This window comes from Diospyros lotus, chromosome 1 (genome assembly GCF_014633365.1).
Source record: "Diospyros lotus cultivar Yz01 chromosome 1, ASM1463336v1, whole genome shotgun sequence".
Lineage (NCBI taxonomy): Eukaryota > Viridiplantae > Streptophyta > Magnoliopsida > Ericales > Ebenaceae > Diospyros > Diospyros lotus.
In genome coordinates this window covers 52,542,758-52,559,257 of record NC_068338.1, presented here as the reverse complement: position 1 = coordinate 52,559,257, position 16,500 = coordinate 52,542,758, and the positions used below count along the sequence as shown (strand labels likewise).

At 34.4% G+C, this 16,500-nt stretch overlaps 2 protein-coding genes across 2 annotated transcripts; one reads left to right on the top strand and one right to left on the bottom strand.

The window, feature by feature from the left end:
• Positions 1-3,468: 3,468 nt before the first annotated feature.
• On the bottom strand, positions 3,469-9,533 carry LOC127794466 (WAT1-related protein At5g64700-like). The gene is made up of 8 exons (XM_052325572.1): positions 9,525-9,533; positions 7,337-7,536; positions 7,057-7,119; positions 6,270-6,386; positions 5,195-5,429; positions 4,023-4,181; positions 3,737-3,885; positions 3,469-3,649 (listed from the first exon to the last, which is right to left on the bottom strand). Exons 1-8 carry the CDS (start codon positions 9,531-9,533, stop codon positions 3,469-3,471), a joined length of 1,113 nt encoding a protein of 370 aa, XP_052181532.1.
• A 3,436-nt stretch (positions 9,534-12,969) lies between these two features.
• LOC127792811 (60S ribosomal protein L9) lies at positions 12,970-15,148 on the top strand. The gene is made up of 3 exons (XM_052323415.1): positions 12,970-13,430; positions 14,549-14,671; positions 14,789-15,148. The coding sequence occupies exons 1-3, from the start codon at positions 13,056-13,058 to the stop codon at positions 14,876-14,878; spliced, it is 588 nt and encodes a 195-aa protein (XP_052179375.1). The 5' UTR covers positions 12,970-13,055; the 3' UTR covers positions 14,879-15,148.
• The last annotated feature ends 1,352 nt before the right edge of the window (positions 15,149-16,500 follow it).

Genomic DNA, 16,500 nt, shown 5'->3' with positions numbered 1-16,500 from the left:
TATGAGATCTGATCGGACTCCTAAGGGACTCTTTGATTATCCTTCATTACTGTTATTATACTCCTCAAAAACCCTATGAACTGACTTGAGCGTCGGAGGGATCACGGGGAGCAAGTCCCCACCCTTTTTGCAGGTACTTGGTTCAAGACAGAAGAAGGTGATCGGCTCCGCATCATCACTTTATTAACAGGATTTAATAACAAAAACCTAATATTTACTTATATAATAATATAAATATTTTATCATTTATATGTAGGAGGAGTGTTCAAATTCTAGCCCACTTCACTCAATTTTTGATCCAATCTACTTGAGAACTGATCATCCAAGACTAAAAATTGATTGCAATTAAGATTATTATTGTCAAGAGATAATAATAATAATTTTTTTTTTATAAGAGAGTGTCTCGATTAGAATGGTCTACAAGTGACCTCACAGCTTGCAAATAAGATCATCCAGTTTTTTTATCTTAATTATTCGATCTTAGTCACTGGATTGATGTCTTTCGAGTATCTCTGTCATATAATTAGCTCATGTACATGTGACATGTTTTCATAGATCCCTTCTTCCGATAAATTTGTGGGCCTCTTTCTTTATGTTTGGGACTATATACGTACCTACTCTATTGGATACAATAAATATAATATTATTATTTAGTGATGATATACATATAATATGCAATATATTAAAGAATTTAAGAATTCTGATGCCGATCTGATTTAGGTGAGTCGCATTTAGATGATTTTGGGTTTTTCACAAGAAACGCGGCAGCTTTAATGGCCATATTCATTGAGTTATTGGCTCCCATCAGCTGCAACACCACTATATATATATATATATATATATACATGCCTCTTCATCATCAAGAACAGAGATCAATGAGTAGTCACAGTGAGGAGAAGATGTCGACGAAGAAGCTTCATAAACTGGGGAAGCGGAGGAGAATCAGCAGCTTGTCGGCGAGCTTGCCGGAGGATGTCTCGGGAGGGGCCTTCGCCGGCAGCTTCTGCGTGGTGAAGTACTCCACAGATCCGCTTAGGGATATAAGAGAGTCGATCGTGGAGATGATTCACAGCGTTGGAGTGGTAGACTGGAAGGACATGGAGGAGCTGGTCTACTGCTACGTCGTCCTCAACTCGCCCCACCTTCACCCCTTCATTCAGCAAGCTTTTCTCTCTTTAATTTGTGTTCTTAATTAGCTAGTCGACGACAGCATGATCATCATCATCAATTCCCATGCATGTTCTAATCTAATTAATCACCTTAATTTCCATACTATCTACATTTGGTTGTAATTTTTGGTTCAATTATTACGAGGGACGGATCTAGAAATAGATCTAAGGGAGGGCTGCCCCAGATCTATAACCCATTTCAGCCCTCCTCCCTTGCAATCTGGGGGCTGCAGTCAGTGCTTACTCTCTAAATCCGCCCCTGATCGAGACATGATGTTGAAGGGCACCACAACCCGGAACACCATCCATGCGTTAGACTACCAAGGCATATATATATATGATTATTGTTTTTTTGGAATAAACACCAATAGTTAAGTTTGTTCTTGAAATTTATCAGGGATCACTTAGGTAGAGTAATGAGAAGATTTAATAATGTTGTAAACTTGTTTATCTTGATAAAAAGATTAGAACTTATATAGTCGTCTTACTTCAAAAGTATCAATCTGGAAATTTTATATTATATTTGTAACTAAATTTAAGAAACAATTCTTATAAATTTATATATATTATATATTAATTTATAAAATTATTTATCAAACTTACTTATTTGCAAGCATCGCTGCATTTCCTTTCTTATTTAATTAGTGTACACCTCTTTTGATTTTATGAAAAATTAATAATAATTGATTTAAGTCATAAAGAAAGTGTCCATTGAAGTTCATGAGCATCAACTCGTTATGGGATGATTAATTTAGAATGGAGAATTAAGCTGCGTCTGGGGACCAGGGCTGGTAAGGTGAAGACCATGGGAGCAATCCCGTGCCTCGCGGGTGCACTAACTATCAGCCTTCCATCATCACATGGATCCCCATGATCATCCCCAAAGCCACGCCCAATAAGACACGTGGCACCCTGTTCTTGGTGTGTAAACTGCCTGTACATGGTTCATTGTTCAGGTACGCGCTCTCTTTTATTTTTTTTTTTTCGGGTCAAATTTATATATATTTTTTAAATTTTAACTCTCTAAATTTTAAATATGATCTATTAATTATTTAATTTTTATAATTAATACTTATTGATAATTTAATTAACATTAAGCATGTAATAGACGTATAATTAAGCACGTAAAAATAAAACAACAAGATCATATTACCTATTATCGCCTTCTATTGCTATCGTCGCTTGCCGTCACACATTCTTTGTCTTTACTTGCTGTCGCTACCTCCCACCACTCATTGTCACTCACCTATAAGCACTCAAGCTCATGTCGAGCTCAAGCCTAAACTTGGCTCGTCAATCTTTTGACAAGTTCAAGCCTAAATTTAGCTTGTCAATCTTTTGACGAGTTCAAGCCTAGAAACTATCTTGCAGAGCTAAGCTTGAGCTCAATGAAGCTCGGCTCATCTCTGTTCGATTACGGCCTTATAAATAGTACAATTAGATTGTATTTGCATCTATCCCTAGTGCCGTACTTGAGTTTTTGGGGCCCTGAGGTGAAATGTAAAAAATGAGCTCCAAAATGTAATTGCTGAAAGTTGAAGCAAATCTGAAAGAGTGAATCTAATGAACCAATCGACAATCGAGAGGCAACAAGCCACCAATGACAATGAGCAATGGAGCAAGAGGCAGCGAGCCACCGGCCTGCCACAACCCACAAGGGCGAGCGACCGAGCAGAGCAGCGAAAGGCGATGCTTGTTGGGCGAGTGACTAAGCAGTGAGCCACCGGCCACGAGGGAGAGGCAAGCTGGTGAGGACGAGCGACCGCCGACTGAGCAGCGAGAGGCGAGAGAGCAATGGCGAGAGCAAGAGGGCGAGGTCGAGGGCGACGGCTCAACAAGAGGAGAGAGAGATAGTGAGCGACCGGCGACGGAGCAGCAACGAGAAGCGAGAGGCGAGAGCGAGGGCGAGGAGCAACGAAGCGAGAGAGGTAGGTCTAGGGCAGCGAGCGAAAGATAGGGAGGGAGAAATTTTGCAGACGGGAAGAGGGTGGGCGGCTGGGCCAGGCTGGGAAATGAGCCCTTATAAATCAGAATGCTTTTTATTTATGGGTCCTTAGTAGTGAAGTTTTCATGAAATTTCCATGGGCTCCGGCCCTATCTATCCCTTCTCTATTATTTAATTTTATCAACAAAATGAGGTTTTATTTATTCCTTATTAGAGAGGCAGAATCCGCAATCACTCTCCTTTGGGACACTTAATTTCTCTTTCAAATAACAGTCATATTGATTATCGCTAAAACAAGTTTTGATATACAGTTAACATTAAGTTGTTAACAAAATATCAAACTTCAGTAACACCTTAAACCTGATTGCGGGTGTCATTATTTGGAGAAGCACTGGGCAGCGGCGCCGAAGCATCCACGGTCGATGCTTCGGCTACGGCCGCCTTGATCGGCAGATTAGCCATGGCCTTGACCTCCTTGTTCTTCCCCCACAAGAACGAGTACAAGCCCACGATGATCAATAGCATCCCCACCAAGCTGCAATATATATATACATTAAATGAAGCAGATTTAGGATAATCAACCCACAAAAGAAAATCAGGTTTAGGGTTTAGAATTACGTGCCTCCCAACAGTGATGGCTTCACCAAGGAAGAGAGCTTCGGCGATGGTGACAAAAATTAATGCCAGTGGGTTGAACATGGAGGGATAGGTTGGGCCTCGCCTCGTCACAGCCCATGAGATTAAGCAAAACGTTGCAGCTGAGACCACGCCCTAATTTAAGGAAACACAAAACGCACGTCATTTAGATGATGCTTAATTTTGTGATATTTATGTATTAATTAAATACAAATATGTAACACGTCGATAGTCTAATTAAATAACATTTTTTTTGGAGGGGTTATCGTTACCGAATAAAAGATTGTAATGAGTTGCAAGTTCCATCCTAATGTCCAAGAAGACTTGCTTTGGTTGAGGCACGAGCCTGCCACAGCTGACTGTACTGATGCGATCACAAATGTTACCGTTGTCGCCCAGAACTTATATGGGAATGCTTCAAATGTCTTCACCTGCATATCCATGGTTTTCACGCATAGTTAATGTGTTGAGTGTTTAAATCTCTTTCTATTTAAAAAAAAAAAAAAACCCGAATAAAGTTATATTTTTCTTCAAAACTTTACATAAAAAGTCTATCACGTCTCTAAACTTCAAATCTAATCCATTGAATATTTAACATTAATAATTTATGTATATTGACTACTTAACCTAATTAAAAATAATGCATAAATTACACGCAAAGTGAGTTGGAAAGGTGAAAGAAATAATGAATGAAGAACCAATCAAACTAATCATTCCTTCTTTCTTCTCTTTTGCCTTCAAGCATTATCTATGTTGTTGTTTCCCATTTCTCTTCGACCTGAACAAAAGAATTGATTCTCTTGTTCGGCCATCACTGTCTCAATCAATCCCAATCATCCCTCTTTACTTCGACTTATGAGTCACAAGTGACCAACCTTTCCCCTTCTCTAATAGGCGACTTGTGACCAAATCACCCTTCCCCATCATCTTTGCTCCGACAAGTTGCAACCAACTGACCCTTTCCCCTCTCCAATAGGTGATTTGTGACCGAACCACCCTTCCCCTTTGCTCCAACAAGTTGCGACCGATCGACCGACCCTTCTCTTCCTCTAATAAGAGGTTCGTGATCGACCCACATTTCCCCATCCTTATTGCTTCAACAAGTTGCGACCGATCCAACCTTTTCCTTTCTCTTTGCTCCAACCGATGATCCATGATTGACCCACTCTCCCCCATTATCTTTACTTGGATAGACAGCTCAATTTATCTATTGGTGAGATTGTAATTCGGTCGTTGGATATGATGTTTTGTTACTGTCGTTTTCATGTACTTAATAATACGTCTATTACAGGCTCAATATTAATTAAATAATTAATAGATATAAATTATAAAAAATAAGTATTTAATAAATTAAATTTAAAATTTAAAGAGACAATAGACTTTTCACGAAAGAAGAAAGAAAATATTAGTTTGGCGAGGAAAGAAATACAGAAAGAGCATGTACCTGAACAATGAACCAAGTCCCGAAAGACAGGCAACTACACACCAAGAACAGGGTGCCACGTGTCTTATTGGGTTTGACTTTGGGGATGATCCCAGAATGGTGATCCATGTGATGATGGGTGATGTAGAGTGATTTACCCTTGTAAAGGCTGATAATTAGTGCACCCGCGAGGCACAGGATCGCCCCCATGGTCTTCACCTTACCAGCCCTGGTCCCCAGCCGCAGTTTCTCCATTCTAAATTAATTAAACATCCCACACCGAGTTAATAATGCCTCAACTTCAACGGACAATTTATGACTTAAATCTAGTATTAACTTTTCATAAAATCAAAAGAAAGTAAATGCGATCTTTATAAATAAGTTTGATAAATAATTTTTATAAATTAAAATAATATACATAAATTTATTTAAAAATAAAATTATTATAAATTTATATGTATCACCTCAATTTATAAAAGTTATTTGTCAAATCTAATTATGAATATAATATAACATTTCTCAATTAAAAAATCCCATAAAAATTCTCGTTTAGGGATGCAAATGGATCCTTAAGGAGTCTCAATTAACTCTATTTAAGTAAAAATTAATATAAAAATAAGATATAGATTTGAGACTCATTTAAAAATTTATCAAAATAATAATATAAATGAAATTAATAAGACTCGTTTGCATCCTGCACATTTGAAATTCCTCGGGTAGAGATGTAAATGGGTCTTTAATGGGTTTTAATTAATTAATTATATTTAAAATAAAAATTAATATAAAATGAGATAAAGTACAAGACTCATTTAAAAATTTATCAAAATAAGCATGTAAATGGACTTAAAAAACCAGCCCTATTTACGTCCAAATTTATGAGTATTGTATTAAATTAATTTAAAAATATAGATATATGAGTATAATCGAAATAATAAAAAGATTGAGTTATTACGTGAAAAAAAATAAAAAAGTGCAATTAAAATAACAAAAACTTCAAGTGATCATGCAAAAAAAAAGTATAAGAATAAAAATATAAATTTAATCAGTTAAAAATATGAAATATATTAGAGGGTGTGTGTTTATATATATATATTACCGGAGAATGGTGGAGAAAAGGAAAGTAAGAACAGGAATGAGGGTGAGAAAGTTTGTAGCATAGGCAGCGGAGGTATCCCCCAAGCCATAGTAAAAGAATCCCATAGCCATTAGTATCCTGCATGCACGCACACAAGCACAAGTACATGCATGTACGTATCAGCAATGAATGAATGAATGATCTTCGTGCATACGTAAAAGTCCACATCTTCACAAGGGATTAGGGTTTGGTAAGAATTAGAGCTTAAGAGGTAATTAAGTGTGACACATATTATTACGAAACTAAATGAATTAATTATATGTAAATGTAATTATATTATTGTATATAACTTTGAGATCAAACTTCGATCGAAATTAAATTCGGGTTTTATATTAAGTAAAACTTAAACCGATATTGGTTTGGTTCCATAGAATTAAATCTAAAATCGAACAAATCACTATATAGAATTGAACTAATATATGTCATAATAAGAATCAAGTTAGTTTAGTATGATTCTTGATTTCAACTAATTAAGAGTCAACACTCAAAATAATTTGTTGTTTGTATTTGATAATTAAACATGAAGAAAAAACGAATCAACCAAACACCTTTACTTTTAACTGCAGAATTAGTCGAATCAAATTTTAATTTAGAAACTCGATCCATCGTGATGAATTTGAATTTGAATTAGGATTAGGATAAAATTTAAACTAACTAACTCAATCTATAAATGCCACAAATCATCACGTACGGATTCATGCATATAGAACACGAATGAGTAACAAGGCCTAGGTAATTAATTAACTACCCGGTTAATGCGTTGATGAAGAACCAGAATCCTGCAAACCAGCTCAACTTCTTCAGCTTCCCTCTGCAACCACCACACGTACCATTTGTTACGTACACGCCGATCGAATTAATTAAACCCTAGCTAGAGCTTTAGCAATTCACATGGCGGCGCGGTTGCGGCCATGTCGACGGTTCAGGTGTTAAGAGTTTAACAAGTAATAAATTAAGAAACAGTTAAGGAATAATGGAGAAATTAAGCATGCACGGCGGCAGCTACAAGTTAAATATATAGATATAACCTTTCGGAGAAGAAAGCCAAGGGGGAAACGCAGAGAGCCGCGACGACATGGCGGTAGGTCATGAGGGCGAAGACGAAGGTGCCTTCATTGAGAATGAGCCTCGACAAGAGTTGCAGCCCCGTCGCCAACACTTGAACCGTCAACATCCCCGCAACCACCGCCACTGAACTCTCCGCCGCCCATCTCTTCATGCTGCCCATCTCTCTCTCTCTCTCTCTCTGCCGTCGATCGGAGGAAAGCAGAGTTAGGAATGCATATATATATATATATATACTATATGCTAAGGGGTGGAATGGAATTATTTCAAGGTTTAATGAACTTGAAAGTTGAATATTAATTGTATTATACTAATTAATGAGACCCTTCTATTAATATTTTGATATTGGTATCTTATAATATACATAATATTAATGTAAATATATAAAATATTAATATACAATATCAATAAAAATATTAAATTTAAGGGCTAATCATAAAAATAATTTAGTTTTTTTTTTATGAATTTATAATTTTATCTATTCTTTTCAATTTTGACAATTAAGTTCAAATTAACTCAATTAAATACAATTTTATCCAATATATAACATCGATTTAAAGGGAATATGTTCGTGTTGAGTTGTCATGTCAAGTATCGTATAATAATAGTATTTGTAGAACTCACATATACACATAAATACAAATATATATATATAATTCATTGTACATACATAATTTTTTTAAAATTATTAATTAAATAATCAATAAGTGTAAATTATAAAGACTAAAGTGGTGTTCTTTTCATATTTGATTTTTGAATTCATTTTCAGTTTTGTATTTTGAGGGTCTGTTTTGAGATTTTTAAAACGTGTTTTTTTTATAATTTTGAAAAATTATTTCTCGAAACAGAACAGTAAAAAACGCATTTGATTTGAAATTTTAAAAATGATTTCTTTTTTGTTATTATGATATTTTATTCAAAGAATTTGATTCAAAGTAAATTGTGAACATTTATTCGTAAATTGTAAATTTAATTCAAATGCTTTAAACTATAAAATAAAAAATCACAATCTTAGAAATATTATTACAAAATTTGATACAAAAAAATTATTTTATATATTTAGTTTAATATTCAAATAAAATAAAACAAAAAAACAAATAACACAAAAAGAAAAAAAAAACAAATCACAAAAGGAGAAGGGAGTCCTAGACCCATCTTCTCCCATCTCTAAGGGTTTTTTGTGCATCCTAGGCCCACTGCTGTTGCCTTTTCCTTTCATCGCCGGCTACTTCTGTTTCTTCTCATCATCATCGTCGATCACCTCATATTCTTCATCACGATGGCTCTAGTCGCCAACTTTCTTCCTAAACAACGACCATAGAGGCTACTGTTTAAAAGAAATTGTGGGAGGAGATCAATGCCATGACCCTCAACCAATCGCCCGTGGCAGTCGCTTTAAACCATTGATTGATGAATGATAATGAAGAACAATAATGACGATGACATTGATCGGATCTGGTTTCTTCCATAACAAGAAGAGATGAGAGGAGAAAAGAGATAATAGAGGAGGGAGTTGATAGATATGGGTCTGCACAGCGAGTTGATCAGGTGGGGTGGGGTTGGGAATGGGGGGAGACGTGTTTTCTGTGTTTTGGGTGAGTTTTCATTAAAAACACCCAAAACAACAAATGTTGTTTTAGGTTTTCTTTACAAATTTTTTTCTTATTTTTCGAAAATGTGTTTTTGAAAATAATAAAGTGAACACATTTTTAGTGTTTTAAAAAATTAAAAACTAAAAAACGGGTAAAAAACAATAAAGAGAACACAGCCTAAGTATTTAATAGTATTTAAGTTGAATATTGTATTAATATTTGACTAAAGGCATACCCAACCCCCTCACCTTTCATCATTTAACCATTTTGCCCCATTAACTTAAACAAATGACCTATATATTAGCCCCATCAACTTCCAATTTTGAACTTATTATGTACATTAATTACTAATTTTGTAATAGCTACATACCTTAGTGCAACAAACATTGTGCGTGAGTTATACATATGGTCTAATATGGACCCTACATTGACCAAGTCAATGAGAGCGTGCTACGTGTCTCGATTTGCAATAGAGGAAGAGGGTCGGCAGCGGCGGATAACCGCCTGAAACGACAAAGAGAAAGAGAGCAAGAGAAAAAGGCAAGGAAAGGAAAAAGACAACAGCCATCGCCGACGTCAAATAACCGCCTGAAACTACAGAAAGAGAGTGAGAGAGAGGCAGCGAGCGGGACCGATAGAGAGAGCGCAAGAGCAAGAAAGAGGTAGAGAGAGGAAGAAGATGACAGCCATCGCCAGCCCTCTCGACCCCAATTGATGCCATCGCCGGCCCCCCGACCCAAATTAACTCATGCGCCGCCGCCCCCCGACGCCATAGCCGGCCACTCGCATGAGAAAAAGGAGCTAGTGAGCGACCGCTCGCCTCCCACATTGTCCGCTCAAATCTGCTTGCCCCACGCCTAACTGCTGCTATTGACAGCCCCCCAACTCCAGTCGACATCTCCCACGTCGTTGATGACCACCGACAGAGAGAAAGCAAGAGCAAGTGAGAGTTGAAAAGTTGTTGGGGAGAAGGAAAGAAGAAAAAGAAGATGAAAAATGAAGAAGAAGATGGTGTTGCACGCACCTCAATCGCGTGTGTAGCACACGTGCTGACCCAAGTATTTACTAGATTCAAAATTGGAAGTTAAGAGGGCTAATAGGTTTTTGTTTAAATTAAGGAGGTAAAATGATTAAATGATGAAAAGTGAGGGGCTGAGTATGCCTTTAGCTTTAATATTTTGATATTGGTATCATATAATATGCGTCATATTAATATAAATATATAAAATATCAATAAAAATATTAAATTTAAGGGCTAATCAAGAAAATAATCTAGTTCTTTTCATGAATTTGTAATTTTATCCAATACTTTCAATTTTAACAATTAGATTTAAATTAACTTAATTAGGTGCAATTTTATCCAACATGTAATATCGATCTAGAGGGAATGTGTTCGTGTTGAGTTGTAATTGGCTGCACTCCCACCCTGCAATTAAAACACAAAACAAAACACAATAAAAATTTTATATTTTTTTTCTTTGTTTAGGTGAGAGGTTTATACTCGTCAGTGTACGAGTGCAGTTGTAGTCCAAATTTAAATTTATATTTTTTGAATGAGTCCAGGTCGTCCACTGAGAGATTTATTTATGGCAAAATAAAAAGAATGTCACACAAGCACACACGCATTTGGATAAATTGGCAAAAAGGTTTTTTATGGTTTTTTAAACAACAGATACTAGGAAATAAATTAAGGCAGTAATTGAAATAAATACTTTAAGTGAGAATATAAAATTGGATAGTACTTGAGTTAAGACAATTTCAGTGCCAACCCGTTGATTCCCAAATTTTAGCATAAAAGATTTAGCAACATTAATTTAATTTCAGATATGAGGGTTTGTTATTAAATGCAATTAGAGATGATGATAGTTCTAGGTTAAGCAATCCCCATACATGATATGCGGGATTCTAATTTAAGCAACCACCATAAATTCAATTGCAATTAATACACAAAACAACTAAATTAATCATCCGGGTTTGGGTATGATAGCGTTTCCAGTTCTAGTAACTCTCATACATGGCATGAAAGCTCTAAGTTAGGCTTACGCTCCAATCCAAACCTAGTGATTTCTCAATAATTAAGATACACTCATACTGAAATTTAAATTAATGTTACTTATTTAAAGCGTAGCTTTCTTTAGGAATCATTGGCGTTGGATACTGTCCTTGCCTTAACCCAAGATTAGATTTAACTACTCATTTACATTTAAAAGTTAATTGACATGAATTTAAACGACGTAATTTAAATAACAGAATTTAAATGACAAGAAATTTTAAAGGCATAAACTAACCGGCCATTTAGGCGGTGAATAATTAAATAACAAGAATTAAAATGACAAGAAATTTAAAAGCATAAACTAACCGTCCATTTAGGCGGTGAATAATTAAATGACAAGAATTAAAATTGCAGAAATTTAAAGGTACAAATTAACCGGGCATTTAGGCGGTGAATAATAAAGTAATAATAAATAGCATAAGAATTTAAAAGAAGAAAGGAAGGAAGTAAGATCACAAGAGATAATACTAAAGAAAAGGGGAAAGAACAAGAACAATTCTCAAAGAGATAATTATAAGAAAACAACTAAACTTTGATTCAAGAATAATAATCACACTTACAAATGCAATCAAGTGATCTATTTATAGGCCACAAGATACAATACAAACCACACAATTTCAATTATTCAACTAGACATAATTATATCTAATGGGCACTCACATACTTAAAGTTAAATGGATTTTAGCTATAATACACACCTAATATTAAATGGATTTTAGCTAAAATACATACCTAATAAAGCATTCATAAAGTTAAATGAATTTTAGCTATAATATCCACCTAATAGTTAAGTGGATTTTAGCTAAAAAACACACCTAATAAAGCTCTCACATAAAAAATAAAAATAGATTTCTATAAATTGGTTTTTAATCTTCATTAGGATTAAAAATAATCCTTGGGCCTTTTCCAAATAATATCTTCCATGGGTTGCTCAAATTGGGCCTTAATTCTTCATGGGCTTGAATTCTTCATGGAGTTTAATTTTTCATGGGCTTGATTTCTTCATGGACTTTATTTTTCCATGGGCTTTATTTTTCCATGGGTTTGATTTCTTCATGGACTTGAATTCTTCATGGACTTTAAGTCTTCATGGGCTTGAATTCTTCATGCCTAAAAAAATAAAAATAATTTAATGTTATTAATAAATTATATATTATATATATGTATTACACATGGCACATATATATATTATATTATATTATATATATATTACATGCATGCATATAATGATGTATATGTATTATATATAATTTTATATATTATTATTATTATTATTAAATTTTACTTTAAAATTTCATTTCATTCATTTTTCAATTTAAACTTGCATATAACCATAAAATATATATTAATATCTAATTTAAACTATTTTTAAGATCAAAAGAAGGGTATAATTATAACAAAATTTTTATAAAATTAACCACTAATCAGTAATGTCATGTGCTATATAATAATAGTATTTGTGAGATTTATATGTATATATAAGTAACAAAAAAAATAATTTTTTTTGCACATAATCTATTTATATATATGAGTTATTGAGGCATTGACTTTCAATGTAATTTTAGTAAGGTGACTCCTTATCGAACATAAACTTTTTTATTTTTTTTTAATATCACCGTAAACTCTAAACTAAAAAAAAAAAAAAAAGCAAACAAATTATGTGGAATAATATACATTTTTTTATTTACATTTTTGTTTAATCACTGTTTATTATTATGCCATTACTATTCTTTTTGTGGGTAACGAGTTTCTATGAATTATTAATTATTAAACAAACAAATTAATATGTCTTTGGGTTAACCCACAATAGTGGGCCGAGGCCCAAATTAGTTATCCACATTCCTGATCCAATCCATAGCCTAGATGGTAGGGGTACAATTCGGCCCATTAGGGCTTCGATATAATTGCTGAGACTTTACACGTTGTCGCAACCACTATAAATTCCCTTCATGTCTCTAGGGTTTATGGTTGCCTGCTCCATCGTTCCGACGCTTGCGTAGAGAAGGAAACCTAGGCTTGGAGCAGAGAGATCCAAAGATGAAGACGATTCTTTCATCCGAGACCATGGACATTCCGGACGGCGTGAAGATCACGGTGAAGGCGAAGATCATCGAAGTGGAGGGGCCGAGAGGGAAGCTGACCCGCAACTTCAAGCACCTGAACCTGGACTTTGATCTCATCACCGACCAGGAGACCGGCAAGAAGAAGCTGAAGATCGACGCCTGGTTCAGTTCTCGCAAGGCCACGGCCTCCATCCGTACCGCCCTAAGCCACGTCGAGAACCTCATCAAGGGCGTCACCAGGGGATTCAGGTACAAGATGAGATTCGTTTATGCTCACTTTCCTATCAACGCCAGCATCACCAACACCAACAAGTCTATTGAGATCCGTAATTTCCTTGGCGAGAAAAAGGTCTATTCTCCCGTCTCGTTATTATCATCTATCTTTCTTCCCCATCCCCCCCCCCTTCCCCTCTCTTTTTATCTGATAGAAGTTGAGATTGCTTATAAGTTGACTAATTTGTTGCCGGATTTTATATGATTTGCTTGTAACTGTGGATCTTATGGTTTTGACCAGTTTTTATATGATTTGTTGGTATGGCGAGTTTTGTGATTTCAAATAATTGACAGTTTTGCTATATTTTGTTAACTAATGCGATAGTGGTATCCAATGGTCTCTGTGTTGCTGAGTTAGCAGTTCATTTTATCAGTGGAAAAGAAATCATTGCTCCGGTTTTCTGTGGAGAACTGTGCTTTGGTATTTTGGTAGTGGGTAATATTTATTAGTAAAGCAGGTAGTACTTTTGAATTGCATAATTTTGTTGAGTTGGGTTTTTGTCGTTATTTTTTTAATTGTTACTTGTGCAGTTATACAGTCTTGTGAATGTTAAACAAAGATATACGGGGCTGAATGCATAGAATCTCTTTGCCATCTGAATTTTTCAAAATATTTCATTTGGGTTTAAATTTGTTAGTTAATTTCAATTTACGCAAGGGATCCATGTGATCATTTGAAGTGAATGTGGGCATATCCTTTGTTATATATGTTCCACAAACTTGATGCTGTACTCACCTGGCATATTATGGTCTCCTTGTTAAGTTGACGGATTCGTTGGGAAAATGTTGCCTTTCATTAACTGTTCCATTTTGCAAGAGTGAGCCTTGATAGAAACAGTAAGCATGTGCTTTTAGCCTTGATATAAATGTACTTATTTATGTTCATGGAACATACTGATATTCCCATCCTAAAATAAGTTGTGATGATTTTTAGTTTTGCGGGAAGGTTATTGGACACGGGAGTAATTGCAGATAATAATGATATTCCTGTGCCCAAGTTGTGACGATTTTTGATTTTTGCATAATCTTGGGGGGCTTGATTTTCTAGAAATAATCTTAGGGCTTTCAAAAGAATGTTGACAAATTATGCACACAAATTCTTTTGACAATTACAAGTTGTCAACCTTCTATTTTGTTGTCTTCTGTGAGTTGTTTTATAATTGTTTATTTATTTTTACCTCTGGTTTACACCAGGTGAGGAAAGTGGACATGCTTGAAGGAGTTTCCATAGTCCGGTCTGAGAAGGTTAAGGATGAATTGGTTTTGGACGGCAATGATATCGAACTTGTTTCTCGGTCTGCTGCTCTAATTAACCAAGTACTTATCCCTCCCCTGTTGCATGCATTATCCTTGCACTCTCTGTTTAAACATGTATTATTATTCTGATTCCCATTGCATTACTTGCTTTGAACTGATGTGTTTTTCTTTGGTCAGAAATGCCATGTCAAGAACAAGGATATCCGGAAGTTCCTTGACGGTATATATGTCAGCGAGAAGGGAAATATTGTTGAGGAAGAGAATTGATTTTATTAGCTATGCTTCCGTTTTTGTTCTGTTGGTTCTCTAGATGTTATCTTTTGAAGCTCAAGTTTGTGGGAAACCTTATTCAAAGTGGAGTTTACAATTTTGGTTTTGCCGGACATCTATCTCATTTAAGCTGACAATTGTTTTTCTACAACCATTTGAATGTTTCAACATGCTTGCTAGAATGGTTGTGTTGTGTTTGGCTGGTGTTTTGGAGAACTTAAGCATATTAGATTTGAATCCATTGTCCATTAGCTATTGTCTATCCAATTCTGGCTAGTATTTGTTTGGTTGTCATGACTCTTGTTGTGTTCAGCTTCATTTTCATGTAGCAATGAATCATGGTAGTTGAAGCATGCTTGAATGTGAGCTCTAAATGTGAGCTATTATTCCTCTTTTTCTCCTTGGTTGGTTTATGTTGAGGGATTGTTATATTCAATTTTTAGATATTAGAAATGATATCAACTTTTATTATTAATATAATCGGTTCATGTTAAAAAATATAAACTGTCTATACTATAATTAAATTAGTTTTTTATCTAAGAATTTACTTTGGATGTGAAAGGCATAACATTTTTCTTATTATGGTATATTTTTCCCAAATATGATTTTAAGAATATAGTGTTTGTTGCCCATCTCATTACTCTATCAAATACTTAATTAGATTTTTATGTAAATATGCATTAGTGTCTTCACCTATCTAGTCATGATTGTGAACATGAATTTAAAATATATATATATCATGGGACTTGTAACATACAATTTCAGATTTAGGATTTGTGTGGTATTGTTGTCTTTGAAATTTAATGTTTTTATCTATTTTTGTAAAAATAATATTTAGTGAAATAGTATTATGTTTTTAAAGCACAATTATCTTTTCAAAAATTCATGTTAAATTATTTTTAAGCAAAAGCAAAACCTCGTTCTTTATAAGAAAGAACAACACATCTTCTTTTGTTAAGCGCAATTAGTTTTAAATATCACATTATAGTTTTGTCATATGGTATGTTTACAAGGTAATAAGATAGTGTTAACCAAACACTTGTTATATGTTTTTAGCATTAATAAATATGACAATATACTCAATTATCAAACACTATTTTTATTAACTGTGTTTCTGCAATACAAGATAAAAAATACAAAGCAATCTAATATAACATAGCACAATAACAAAGCCCCTCAAGGTAGAGTTAATAGTTTTTCACATGTGTCTGAGAGATTGAGACTGCGGGGTTTGATTTTATTTTCTTATAAAAATATGCAATCAAATTTAACTTATAATGAATTTGTCCGTTCATCTAAAAGCAAGAGAATTATAGATGAGGGTAAGATAAATTTGAATTGAAGGTTGACTATATTTGAGGGATTCTTCGAGATTTTTACATTATAAAAAAATAATAATATTAAGAGTTATGACACCTATTTGTTGGAAGGATATAAAGAGATTATGTGTCATTATCTTTTTTATCTATCATATCTTTCAATAAAAATGTAATACACGACTAATGATATCATTATTAATTATGTTATCTATCATTACTTAAAAAAAAAAAAAAAAAGAGCAAAACAACACTAGCTAAACCCTTAAAGTATGCTTATTTCTACTAGGACCCGACACAAAA